The sequence below is a fragment of the Sander vitreus genome, chromosome 6, assembly GCF_031162955.1.
Source record: "Sander vitreus isolate 19-12246 chromosome 6, sanVit1, whole genome shotgun sequence".
In the NCBI taxonomy this organism is placed as follows: Eukaryota; Metazoa; Chordata; class Actinopteri; order Perciformes; family Percidae; genus Sander; species Sander vitreus.
In genome coordinates this window covers 31907366-31921591 of record NC_135860.1, presented here as the reverse complement: position 1 = coordinate 31921591, position 14226 = coordinate 31907366, and the positions used below count along the sequence as shown (strand labels likewise).

Genomic DNA, 14226 nt, shown 5'->3' with positions numbered 1-14226 from the left:
CTAGTTAGTGTCATTTGAGAGTAATACGTTTTATTACAATATTACTGTCTCTGAATTGTAATGCTTTACACTACTTTTGCGTTACTTTTGAGTTACTTTCACCAAAATAACAGCGGAAGTTTGACTATTTTGTTTGAATACATCATAGATTATTCATAATATTTTGTATAATTAATATGAATATGCAAAGTAACTAAAGCTATAAAAAATAGAGAAGTAAAACGTACAATAGGGAAGTAGGAGAAAATGAAAATACTCTATTAAAAGTACCTTACAGTTGCAGTGAAGTACGGTATAGTTACTTTCCACGGCTGATAAAACGCAATGATATTACGTGTAGCGAGCCTAACCATTAATTCCTGACATGTTTCTATCTGTCAGCAGCTCGGACACACTGCTGTCCACAGCTGCTGTCCACACTGCTGTCCACAGCTGCTGTCCACAGCTGCTGTCACCTGTTGGGACACAGATGTTGTCCGTACCGTCTCTGGTTCTGACCACGGGAACAGTGACGGGACAGCTAGCTTCAACGCGGTGTAAAAAACTCTGGAAAATAACGTCCATCTCACAAATCTATCTGTCTCTGCAGTCATCTCAACCATTGACTGCAGCAACAGGAAATAACACTCACAGCAATTTTTCTGTAAAGAAATGTTTTGCGGTGTTGGTGAATTCTTAAAAAAAAAAAAACACCACTAAATGTTGCATAGAAATGTGTTGTAACTCGCGTTACTGAGATTGTAACAGGTTTATTATTACCGAAATGTAATTAGTAATGCGTTATATTACTGCGTTACAGCAAAAAGGAATACATTACTGTAATTGCGTTACTCCCAACACTGGCAGTCAATGGGGTGCAAACAGCAATAAATACTTGGAATACATACGAAGTACAGCACTTTACTTTTCATAGCTATATGTACGAATGGTTGACCCCACAGCCTGACCCCACATGACTCTCACTCTCTGTGGGTACCACTGACGGTGTTACTTTAGTGTCACTGTTGGTGCCTATGGTGATAGTCATATGCATCAAAAATGCACGTGCATTTTGAAAAAGAATCACAATGATGAATACATTCACTCGTGTTGCTTTTTAGTAAATACACACAATTTATGTATAGTATTTGGTGATTCTGATTAGGTGAACCTAAGTGAAAATGTTATAGGTTTACAAAGTGAAAAAGCCCAAAGTCCCCCCCAAAGGGACTCACCATCTCCAACAGAAAACACTGTTCACCAACTGCTCCAAACAGCTCTATTGTAGTCCAGCCTTTACTTCAGAGACAAACGTGGTCACTTTGGAACACACGTTATAATGCTCGCCTAGCTGCTAGCGTGGCACGCCCTCATACTCTGCTTCTGACTGGCTAGTAGTCCTTACCTAGGTACTGCCAGGGCACGCCCTCATACTCTGCTTCTGACTGGCTAGTAGTCCTTACCTAGCTACTGTCAGGGCACGCCCTCATACTCTGCTTCTGACTGGCTAGTAGTCCTTACCTAGCTACTGTCAGGGCACGCCCTCATACTCTGCTTCTGACTGGCTAGAAGTCCTTACCTAGATACTGTCAGGGCACGCCCTCATACTCTGCTTCTGACTGGCTAGTAGTCCTTACCTAGCTACTGTCAGGGCACGCCCTCATACTCTGCTTCTGACTGGCTAGAAGTCCTTACCTAGCTACTGTCAGGGCACGCCCTCATACTCTGCTTCTGACTGGCTAGAAGTCCTTACCTAGATACTGTCAGGGCACGCCCTCATACTCTGCTTCTGACTGGCTAGTAGTCCTTACCTAGCTACTGAGCATGTGCGACTCCCAACAAAGATGGAACAGAAGTGAGATGTCTCACTCTGTAGCTAAAACAGAGAGCTCAACACACAGGGTGAAAAGAGGAGCTTCAGCAATGAGCAGTACAACAAAAATATGGTGTTTTTTGATAACTAAACCATGTAAACCTATTCTGGTACAACCTCTAAATACAATTATGAACCTGAAAATTAGCATAATATGAGGTCTTTAATGTTAAGCATTTAACAACCAGTCTATACTTAAGCTGTATGATGTCAGTCTATCTGCTTTTGTGTATCAACCCTTGTGTTGTCTTCCCGTCGACCATGCACTTGTCCTCCCAGGTCAAAATAGAAAATTACCAATTATTTTTTTTTTTACCCTTTTTTTTGATATTATTGACACATTTATGACGTTTTTGTCCCTTTTTTCTGCACTTTTGACGTTTTTTAAAAATGGTTTTGTCACTTTTTTTGTCATTTTTTTCAACGTTTTCGATGCTATTTTTCACTAACATTACTGACACCAACTTATTACAGGTAGCTTTACACTTGTTTTTGGGAATTCATGCTCAATAAATCTCAATTATAGGGAATTATACCTAATTTTGAAATTATGAATTACTTTGACTAATATTAGAGGAACGTATGTTGATGGAAAATCACGTGTGTATGTCAAAGTTTAGTCAGGAGACTGTTTTGAAAACCATTTCAATTTTTCCCAAATGCCATAAAATTGAATACCCAAAATTCAGTGAAAGTAGTGATCAAGCACTTGCAATTGTACTTACTTTTTGTCTAATTTGGTTAAAAAAGAAACCCATATTTCTGATTTAGAAGTTTTCAGAGGAGGAAGATTCAGGAGGGTTAAAGGTTCAAATGAGGAAGTCATATCTGATTGAGCCGTCTTGCCTTTTTCAGTAATAAGTCATCATTTCAGAGAGAAAAGGCCTGAAGCTGCAGCATGTAATAGGCATGGACATAACAGACACACACATAGACACGGAGACAGCGGTCGGACAGCCCTGTTTCCTGTGTGACAGAGCAGAGGCGGTCAGCTGATACAGAAAGGCATCCGTGGTAATGACCGTGTATAATAAAATGAATGGACACATCAGTGCACAGCCTATATTCCTCAAACTATGACATAACACCACATAACTCTGACTCACTGCTTTCACTAACAGCTTGCCCGCATCATTTGTATGCATTAGTCATTGCTTATAACATGTGGGAGCAAGTGGAAAAAAACTGACGCGTGTTTTAGATTGTGTACACCAAATAGAAACTCCAGTTTATGCCAAAATCAGGTTTGTGCATAAACATCACACAAGGAAAGAAAAAAAAAGGGAAGGTCATTGTTGTAATTGTCTGACTTTTCTGGAAGAGCATTTTTTTTTTTTGCATTTTTCTTATCCTAAATTTATATTATAGTTCAGCATTCCTTTGCTAAATAGTTACATGCACAGTTACATCAAAATACAGCACTTACACACCACCATTGCAGAAAACAACAGGTTTGGTCTATGTTTTAGGTGTATTAAAAACATTGTATTAAAGTGTATATTGATGGTGGTGAACACTACGTATTATTTTAACATGCTGTGGGGAGGGATGTTGCAATTATTTTCTAACATTAATAAAACTGGGGGGAGCCTTAGTGTTTTTGTGAAAGTGAAGTGAAACATAATATTCAGGCCCCTTTCATCACCCTAATCACTTTTGTATAGCCGCATGCAATGGTGATTACATTTTAGGATTATGTTTTAGGGATGCTACATATGTTACAGTAAAACCAGCAAGTTAAGGCATTATATTAAATATTAAATATCTGTTAACTTGTGCTGTCCATTTCTAATTAAACAGGGGATCCTTCCCGACAACAGAAAAAAAATCAATCTCCACTTAAACTGCCCATTTCATTTTTCAATTACGCTTTTTTTTTTTTTTTTTTTTGAGTTTTTTTGTTAGGTGTATCTCAGATTTCTTTTTCCATCCGCTTACTGTTCACTGGTAGGACGGGTCACCCTTATTTAAAAAAAAAAATCTATCCTTTATGGACCTTTTCATGGTCACCGGATGGCATATACAGTACACTCTCTGCATGTAAGTGGTCAAACTTGACAATAGTGAGGACAAAATACCAGCTATCAGCAGCTTTAATACAAACTGGCCAAGTGTGCGTCACTGGTGTTGTAATGTCCAAACAGTCCTGTGCAGCCGCAGTGTGTGGATGACAGGCCGTGCTCCACACACCCTGCGCGGGCTGACAGGTGGAAGTGGGTCACTGTGAAGAAGGAGTGACATGTATGCTGTTCATGTCCAACATAGATGACAACATCTGGAGACATGCTGACTGTCATTGCGCCAAAAACACTGAGGTCAGCTTCTCACAGATAATATTCAGAGAGGCATGATTCCAGTAGTCATGTGGGATGTAATATGTTTCTAACCTGTCCACATTCCACAAAGGATTAACAATGTCATTGTATAACTGGTATTTTCCTCAGTGATTAGCTGGTTTGCACAATTGGAATGCATTATAATGGCTGCTTTCTACTTGATGAAAAGGCTTGAAAAGTAGTAACACATTATCTGCTTATTTTCATGTTCCCTGAGTTTACATTGAGGCTGCTCATCTAATCACACAGCCAGGTCTTGTTGCTGTACAGGGTCTACAATTTTTTTATTCTTCAACTCATTTGTTAAGATCGAGTGCAGGAGTCCTTTTGGACTTTGTTTCTCCTCAGGAGCATTGAGCTCAGCTGTGGGTTGGAACATTTCCTGTGTGTGTGTGTGTGTTTGTGTGTGTGTGTGTGTGTGTGTGTGTGTGTGTGTGTGTGTGTGTGTGTGTGTGTGCGCGCGCGTGTGTGCGCGCGCGTGTGTGCGCGCGCGTGTGTGTGCGTGTGTTCCACCTCAGGGTTCCTTCCTGCTATGCACTACCGCTGCTGCCCTTTTAGTGTGCGTACTGCATCAGAATGAATAGAGGGGATTTGGATGGTTACATAACTCTCTGTTAGGAGAGAGGACTTATTGCAGGGTGGAGAAGGCTGAGAAAGAAGCCTCAAAAACAGGAACTTGGGGACTGCAGCCTTTTTAGCCTAGAAAGTAAGGAAGAGATGTTGTTGATCCCCGGACTAACCCTAGCACCACAAAGACACTGACATTTGTGGTTTGGAGTGAGATTCCTCCAAACTATTGGATGGATTGCCATTTGTACAAACATTCATGGACTCCACAGGAGTAATTGTTCTCTGACTTTTCATCTAGCGCCATTATCAGGTCAAAATTTTAATTTGTCCAATACTTGGACAATTGGTTTATGACCGAAGACCTAAACTAATGGCTTTCCCATTCCCATCCACTGTGCTTTGTATTTTAGTGCTAATTAGCAAATGTTAGCATGCTAACATGCTAAACTAAGATGGTTCACATGGTAAATGCTATACCTGCTAATCATCTACATGTTAGTATTGTCATTACGAGCATGTTAGCATGCTGATGTTAGCATTTAGCTTAAAGCATCACTGTACGTACAGAAAGTTCAGAGCATGGCTGACCCTTCTTTGGAAACAAACTGTAACTGTGTATATGTCTATGTCAAGTCCATAACCCTGTTTATATGCTTTTTTGTTAAATGTATAATATTAAAGAATATGTTTAAATGCAATAAACAAAAGTTGGAAGTTATTAAATGTAGGTTAACTATACACTTAATTGTCTCCAGACACTAAAATCAAATAGTAGCCTTGATGTGACCTGATGACTTTAGTGTTATATTCCTTGTGTGTAATGTACTGTGGCAATACACCTTTTTTGATTCTTCATCAACAACAAATATGGAAGAGTAAACCAAGCCTCTTGGTGAGTGTGAAGTAAGCTAGCTGTGTGTGTGTGTATGTGTGTGTGTATGTGTGTGTGTGTGTGTGTGTGTGTGTGTGTGTGTGTGTGTGTGTGTGTGTGTGTGTGTGTGTGTGTGTGTGTGTGTGTGTGAGATACCCAGGGGTAAGATGGGCTCTGTATGGTAGAGCGGTGCTGACCCACAGTGGTTCCATGTTTATCCGTCCACTACTGCCAGCCATGGCTGCCAAAGAGTTGCTTCTCTCCACAAAGACGCCTCCTGCTGCTAGAGATTCACAGAAAAGCAGCCAAATTATAGTGATTCACAGTAACAATTCTAGCTCCTATTTGCTCATCGATAAGTGCTTGTAGTCAGCTGTTGAAAGCTGAAAACAAATAACTAGAGCAGAATTATTGACTAGAAATATGAGGTTGTAGCAGCAGTTGGTAATTGCCCTAATTGTTCATGAGGACTGGCAGTAGCAGGACTGTTGGTTTTGTCCACACGAGGGTTGCTGTGCATGTTTGAATTAAAATGCTGTCCCCATCAAGTGCAGAGATCACTGCTTAATCAAGCCTTTTGAAATGGAAATATGTGGCTTTGATGTGATTTCATGACGCGCCAAAAGCAAATGAATGAATCTCTCCTCATGCTCTTCACTGGCTAAATTAGCAGTGTTTTAGTTTGATGGGCTGCTATATGCCATCAATCACTTCATCATTACCTTGTGACACTGAAGAACAGCATACACTGTAGAGTTATGATGCAGCAAAATGCATTATGTTATGAGTGATTTTATATAAATGCTACATTCCAGTCGAGGCAGCTGTCACCCTCGCAGGATAATGCTGAATTGTGGTTTCCCCGGTGGGTTGAGGTCTAAACATTGTAGGCTAATCAGCTGGGCAGACTCCCGTGATTGTCTTGTCAAACTCCGCTGTGACGTTACAAGAACAGACAATCTGATCACAAACATTAACCGGAGGGAACATATTTTGAAAATGATTTTGTTTTCTTCTCTTCCACACTCTTTCTACTACACATGCACGCACGCACAAACACACACACACACACACACACGCACACACACACACACGCAGGTTAGCTCCGTGTTTCACACAGATCGTTTTTTTACAACACTCTAATGGCCTCACGTTGTGCAGGTTCACACAGGTGTCAGGATGGATGGAGCAGGAGCAGCTGGGCTTTCTGTTGACTGCATGATTTACTTCTACCTTACCTAAAAAGTGAATTTGTAATATGGTGCGTCCTTTTTTATGAGGGCTTTTTTGTGATGTGTCAATGGTATGAAACTGTATGGTTTCCAAACAGTTTGCAATGACGGTTCTCAGATGGTTATGTTTAACAAATATGAACCCTTACCCCCCCATCCCCCCCCCCCCCTGGAGCTATGACTTTGTTGGTCCACATGTACTGTTCATCCGCCTCTTTTTAGTGTCTTTATTCCCTGATGTCATGCACTGTCTTTCTGATTTCTTCTTTTATACTCATACCCTGTCTCTCTCTCTTTTCACTATAGAACCTCCGTAAGATGGAGTCAGGGCCATCAGAGGAGCCTGACGGGGGCCTGAATGAGCTCCAGAACGCTGACTGGGTAGGCAACTAGACTCATGCCCTCTGGCCTACAGCATCAACTGATCATTTCTCTTGATCAAAGTCTAACTAACATAAAATACAGGGGGGAAATGAGACACGGTTTTGGTTTCACGTCAAATAGTGCGTTCCGTTTACCTCGGAACTCGGAAGCCAGAGCTGGGAAGCCATGTTGGATTTTTAGCTCGGGGTACTCGGTGGTTGTTCGAGTTGCGAGCTCGGAAATCCGAGGTCAGGGGGCATGTTTCCGACTTTGACCTCAGAAAATCTGACTTCTGAGTACAAATGGAACGCACTAAAAGATTATCCATAACTGCATGTTCATATAAAGAAATCTGGTCGCACTTTATTTTACGGTACACTTATAAGAAGTAATAATAAGACAGAAATAATGTGCATGTTACACTCTAAATAGGCAGTGATTAAAGAAGCATGTTGAGATGGATAGAAGCACTCTCCTTGATGAACCCTCCTTACTCTGTGTGCACAGAGAGGTCAGAGCACAGATGATTGTCCAAATAAATTCTTATAGTCAAAGGGTCATGGTATTTTCTACTTCCCCTTTCCCATGCTGCCCTTTGCTTCCTCCGTCAGGCTCGATTCTGGGTTCAGGTGATGAGGGACCTGCGTGAAGGCGTCAAGCTGAAGAAGGTGCAGGATCGTCAGTACGACCCTCTGCCCATCGAGTTCCAGCTCACCCCCTATGAGATGCTTATGGACGACATCAAGTCCCGACGCTACAAACTGCGCAAAGTCATGGTCAGTGTCCAGTTTGCACCACAAATGGAAAGTGATGCCACATGCTTGCTGCACTTCTGCTCTACTATTGCTCCAATCCCATGGGAAATTGCTTGGAAAAGCTTTGACACTGTTGCGTAATAACTGCAGGATGGGCTGATGCTCTGTTAAAGGAAAAATATGTGTCAAACCATTCTTAATGAAGTATTGTGGTGCTGCAGAGACGTGCAGCCTACAAATCAATTTCCAAAAATAATTGTGATTGACTATTTGATAAAATAATCATTTGTTGCAGCCTTAGCCGATAGCTCCGTTTATGGTCCTTGATTTGGTCGTGTAGCTGTAGCAACAGGTCATTTTACACCTTATTGGACTTTATGATCTTTTCTGTGTGTAATGTGGTATGAGATTATTCAACTTTTCGACGTCATGCACACAGTTAGTAAATAACCTTCTGCAACAAGCAGGATTCACGAGCTAGATTTACACGAGGGTAAGGTAAGTAAGGAATCCATCAAGCCATTGCCGTTTTTATGTCGCTCTGTACATTTCTTTTATCTGGTTCTGTTATTTCAGATAAATGGAGACATTCCACCCAGGTTAAAGAAGAGCGCTCATGAAGTCATCCTGGAGTTCATCAGGTCCAGACCACCTCTCAAGCCTGTAAGTACAACTTAAAGGCAGGGTCAAGGGGGTAAGCTTCTCGAACATCCTATGGCGCCATTTTGATGCTATTAAGCCATCACCTCCCGTTAGCATTCCATTGACTGCCATTCATTTTGACGTCACTTTGACAGCGAATAACTTTACATCTGAAGCGTTTAAAGACTCTATTTGTCCATTGTTTATTTCTAAAGAACCTTGTACCTCACATTATGGCTCCGTAGCAGACGTTTTTGTAAAAATAGGCTAACGATTGTGTCATAACCACGCGACTTACTGTCGCATAGTAGAGGAATTACCATACAGTACAGGAGAAGCACGCAGGCAGTTTCGCCTCACTGTTTAAGTGTAATTACTAATGTTAACTAGCATTTTAGTTAGCAATAATTAGCCTGTGTCTATGTTATCTCATTACATATACCTACGCTCTCCGTCTCTGCTAGATTGGGAATGATTGAGATTTCTCTTGGCACAGCTACCAGAAGACTTCCAACTTTCAGACAGGTTGCTCACGTCACATTTACATCGTCAAGCTCAGTTGGAGGCTGCGCAGTAATGCTAGCCATCACCGGAAAAGTGCTTCTAATGGCCTTCACTGGTCTCCGTCCAGAGCAACAGGATCTGTTGGTCCATTATATATATGTCAATGGGCAGGGTTGGTAATGTTGAAAAAGCTAGCAAGATTTGAAAGTAGCAATTCTTCAGGGCTCCGGCTAACATTTCCTGAATACAACAAATCCCTTCTGACAGACAAAAATGTACCTGTCCAACAGAAAGACGGCAACCATCACAATGGTGTCGCTCTTTTCCCCCAGCTGTCGCCATCGCTGAAAAGCTACGCCACTGTTTCCGGTTTGTCCTCTGGTAGTATCTGCAGCCTTTTTGGACACTGCTTTTTCAGCTTCAGTCTCTTTTCTTTCTTTTCGTTGCAAGAAACCATGGCAGTGGAAACTTTTGTTGAGTTTTCTCCATTCTCAAGTAGACATTCAAAGTAGCTTGTGAAGTTTGTTTTTTCAGGCATTTTACAGGCAGCCTTACTTTTGGTCAGACTCAGAACAAGGGTAAAAGGATAAATGTAAAAAACATGTTTATTTGAAAAGCTATGTGCAGCTCACCCTGATATACGATGTTGACTCACCTTAAGGCCGTTTTATGCATTGAATCGCCGGCGTACCCCCGCAGACCCCTCTTGCGTCTACGCCGGACTCTACGCCGTAGCCTGACGTGCACCTCTCGAAAAATGTAACTACATGTCGCAGCGACGCACGTCTGACTCATTTCCTGGTTCTCCTTCTCTATAAACAACATGAAATCAAGGAGAGGGTTAACTTTTCCTGCTCCAGATTTCCCACCGTGGTCAGAAAGAACAGGGGAGACACTTTGTTTCTCTCACTATGACTAGAGTCAGTACTCGCTCCGAAGCTAATCGCCGTCACTCTCTCACTTTCTCCCTCGCTCTACCACACTCCCCCAACACACACACATGCCGACTCGACGCACACACCATCGCACAAGTATAAACATTAGGCCACTTACGTAGGCTACGGCGAAAGCTCTGCGTGGAGCCTGCGCGGGACTATAAAACAGCCTTAAGAAGCGTTTCGTGCCGAGTATTATAGCCAAATGTTTGTAACATTAATTTGAACAATGTCAGGTAAAACAAGGCTTGGACCCAAAAATGCAGAGTAGAGTGGGAATTTATTAAACAAAAGACTTACAACATAAGGTGTCCTGAGGAAGGCAGGCAAGCACAAACGAAGATAAACCAAAAAAACCCCAAAACCACTAGAAAAAAACAGAAGACACGAAAGGGAAAAAACTACAAGGAAGAAGCGACGCAGGGGATGACAGGGAGGGAAGACAATGTACCAACAAGAGACAACGAAAGCACAAAGACTAAATACAAAAGGTAACGAGGGGTAAACGAGGGACAGGTGACATGAGGGCTGAAGAACAGGTGGAACACATCAGGGCAGGGCAGACTATCACAACTGTAAAAAAACATCTCCTCACTATCTGCTAGCTGCCTGTCCCCTGAACACACTGTAAAAAAAAGCGATCTCTGTAGACAGCCAAGGCTCCACAAACAGCAACAAAAACAAACTGGCCAACCTGCACCACCAAACATAACAAAGAGTGTTCCAGCGTTCCAGCCAATAACCGACAAGAAGGAGTTGGGGGTGGGGGTTGGCTAGGGGCGAGCTAGCCTCCGTTTTGTTTGACAATACTTCGAACGTCAACAAGAAGTGACGTCACCCAACATCACTTAGAGCACCTTTAAGTTAGTCTCGCATTGCTTTGGACTAGCCAGACCTTCCTCCACAGCGCTGTGGAGGAAGGTCTGGCTAGTCCACACAGCATTCCGGGATGTGAGAAAAACGTGCTCTGGTTTATTGGCATTTCTTTAAACCAATCACAGTCGTCCTATGCGTTGCTAAGCGCCAGACGCAGCCCCGGTGCCTCTGCAAAATAGCCTCAGGAAGGAACTTGTTTTGGTGGTGTGTACATGTGTACGTTCAAAAGTAGTTTTAGTCGTGCGAGAGAAAACTCAGATTGGACAGATAGTCTAGCTAGCTGTCTGGATTTACCCTGCAGAGATCTGAGGAGCAGTTAACCATAGTCCTCACAAATCTACTTGAGTTTAGAATTCCCACACAAAGAAAGAGGAAGGTAACGGACATCTGGACGAAAATGAGGAACATCCGGCAGAATTTCTGGCGGCAGCAGAGCAATCCCGGAAGTGGCACATCGTGGATATAGACTACCCTTAAGTCAAAATCATTGTTTTATCTGATGGCCTTGCTGCCCTGGCATTCGGCTTTTGTGCCCTCAAGAAATTGACAACACCAAAGGCCAGGTGGCCTTGCCCTTAAAATGACGAAATTCCAGGCCTGACAGGGACACAATGAAAAGCTAAATAAGGTAAGACAAAGACAGACGACAAAAACAAACAACTCACAAACTTGACCAACTGCCACTTTGCTCGTTTGAAAGCCATGATGTCTCTCTCTTTCTCATGGGTGGGCCAAATTCTCTGGGTGGGCAAAGCAAAGAAAGGGGAGGTAACCTTTCCCCTTATGACGTCATGAAGAGAAGATTCCAGATCGGTCCATCTGAGCTTTCGTTTTCTCAAAGGCAGAGCAGGATACCCAGGGCTCGGTTTACACCTATCACCATTTCTAGCCACTGGGGGACCATAGGCAGGCTGGGGGAACTCATATTAATGTTAAAAAAAAAACTCATAAAGTGACATTTTCATGCCATGGGACCTTTAATATTAAAACATGATTTATAAAATCATGTCGACATGATTTTATAAATCATGTTTTAATATTAAAGGTCCCATGGCATGAAAATGTCACTTTATGAGTTTAATAGCTTAGAACTATGCACTAAAAAGGTATGTATAAAAGCTTTAGGCCACCCACGTTATTGTAGGCCCAGTTTAGCTTAATTTTATACAATATATACAGTAGGGGGTCCCTGCTCTGTCTCTCTTTTAGTTTAGGGGTCCTTGGCTTAAAAAACGTTCGAGACCCCTGCTTTAAAATGTTATATTTGTCGCAGCAAAAAAAGGAACGCTCTAGATCTCGTTATTGGATTCACATTAAAACTGAAGTAGGTAACACCACCATATACTGTATTGAAATATAGTATATTAAAAACTATCTCTAACTCTCTCTGCCACCATCTATATTTTATTTTTATATGTTCTAGGTGTCGGCTCGTAAGCTGAAGCCACAGACTCAGCTTCCTCCGACGCTGCATGAACGCATCTTGGAGGAAATCAAATCAGAGAGGAAACTACGACCGGTGTCGCCTGGTGAGGTCCGCAGGGGAAGGCTGGGTAAGGCAACTCGCCATTTCTTGGTCCCTGCTCTTGTTATTTTTTACATGTTGCGCACACACATGCACACTCTCATGCACATTTAAACATACTTCACTGTGAAATGTATTTTTTAAGCTGAAGTATGGATAATGCATGCACCTGCTGGGACAAAAGATGAGACATGTGTTGCAGCTTGTAGTTCCTTTGACACTTTACTACACTATTTTTTTGTACCTCTGTTCTTTGCTGTTGTAGCTATTGCTGCCTAACTTTTTATATTTGTGTTGCAACTAATGCCTATTATTGTTTGCAATATAGTGGAAATGTTACATGAATAATAATGCTAAGTGTCTGCAATTCCTTTAATACTAACAGCGCTAAACCTACTCCTGTTTTGTGAATGTCAGTAATCTCTCACCATTGGCTGTGGCTTATTTTCAAATCCTATTATCTCCCATCATGTAAGTGGTTCTACTTCAATGATCTAAAACTAGACAATAAGCATGCTATACCTCAGCATGTCTTTCCAAATACAAGCAGATAAGATCCTTTAATGTTTCACAGTAAGTCTTGTCTCAATTTAACCTCCTAATCCCAAGCAGTAACTGTCCGATGCCATGACTGTTTTTTGTTGCAGTAATTCGGCCACTTAGCATGTCTTTCAGTTTTGATGCGTCAGGTAAAGTCTACCTCGCTGCTTCTCTGGCTTCTTGTCTCTTTCTGTTTCCCTCCCTGCTGTGGCTGCTCATCTGCTCTCCCAGCCTGCACACAATGCACACACACATCAAATATACTGTGTCAGCAGCACACTGCACACACATTTAATGTCATGCTTTAGTGGTTGGTGATGGTTGGCTGTGATCTGTGTGTGTGTGTGTGTGTGTGTGTGTGTGTGTGTGTGTGTGTGTGTGTGTGTGTGTGTGTGTGGGGGGGGGACCTGGTCAGTAGGAGGACACTGATGAGAGCAAACTGAGCTCCAACGTCGCCTTCCAGGCAGCTAACCCTCACCTTAACCCTAAACATAACCATTGCCGCTCTGCCTGGAAGGTAGACAACAAAAAGCAAACAAAAATGTTTTTTGCGTGTGTAGGTGGGGTACTAACTAAACTAACTAAGTGCACTTGTATCCCAGGTGGTACTGCAGTTACCAGGGAGTGGCTCAGCCAATACAAAAAATATCACCACTCATTTGTGTTTAGGATGCACACAAATAGTTAGAAATAGGATTAGAAATGAGTGTGATAATCTTTATCATTTATTATCATGATCACTATAATAAGATGAGATGTGATAGGCTGGCTGCACAGTTTCCCATCAAACCTTTAATTGCGAGTTTGTAATGACTTCTTCGCATGTGAGAACAGAAGTTGAGATAAATAGCTGAAAGGGAGGATAAATCCAGCTTCCGTATGAATGGTTAATCTGCTTTTACGTCCATTTTGGTGAGCCCAGAGGGAAAATATGGCATTTTAAAAGTAGCCTACATTTACGCTAGCTAGCTAACGGTAGACTACAGAGAAAGTGTGATATTTTTTACAAACGTTTTGGAGTGACAGAGGGAAAATATTTCAGTCGACACATTAAGTAGAACCAAAATGGGGAACCGAAATTTGCGTTCTGATCCGGTCCGATTCCTACCGGTTGCGTAGGAACCGGTTCCATAGTGGAACCGGGTTTCGGTACCCAACCCTATTTCAAACTGCATAATTTGTGCTGTGACAACTTTGTCCGCCACAGAGGTTGGTTTTGGTAGAT

The 14226-nt window shown here is 42.1% G+C and overlaps 1 protein-coding gene across 5 annotated transcripts in view; it reads left to right on the top strand.

Annotated features, from left to right (window-relative positions):
• Positions 1–14226, top strand: part of spire1b (spire-type actin nucleation factor 1b) — a 63881-nt gene that overhangs the window by 28989 nt on the left and 20666 nt on the right. For 4 of the 5 annotated variants that reach the window (XM_078253746.1, XM_078253748.1, XM_078253749.1 and 1 more), the window contains 4 exons: positions 7168–7242; positions 7836–8000; positions 8556–8642; positions 12360–12489. In XM_078253746.1, the coding sequence (XP_078109872.1) occupies positions 7168–7242; positions 7836–8000; positions 8556–8642; positions 12360–12489 (457 nt within the window). Of the gene's footprint in view, positions 1–7167; positions 7243–7835; positions 8001–8555; positions 8643–12359; positions 12490–13108; positions 13151–14226 lie in introns of all 5 variants that reach the window. The other variant, XM_078253747.1, reaches the window with a different exon arrangement.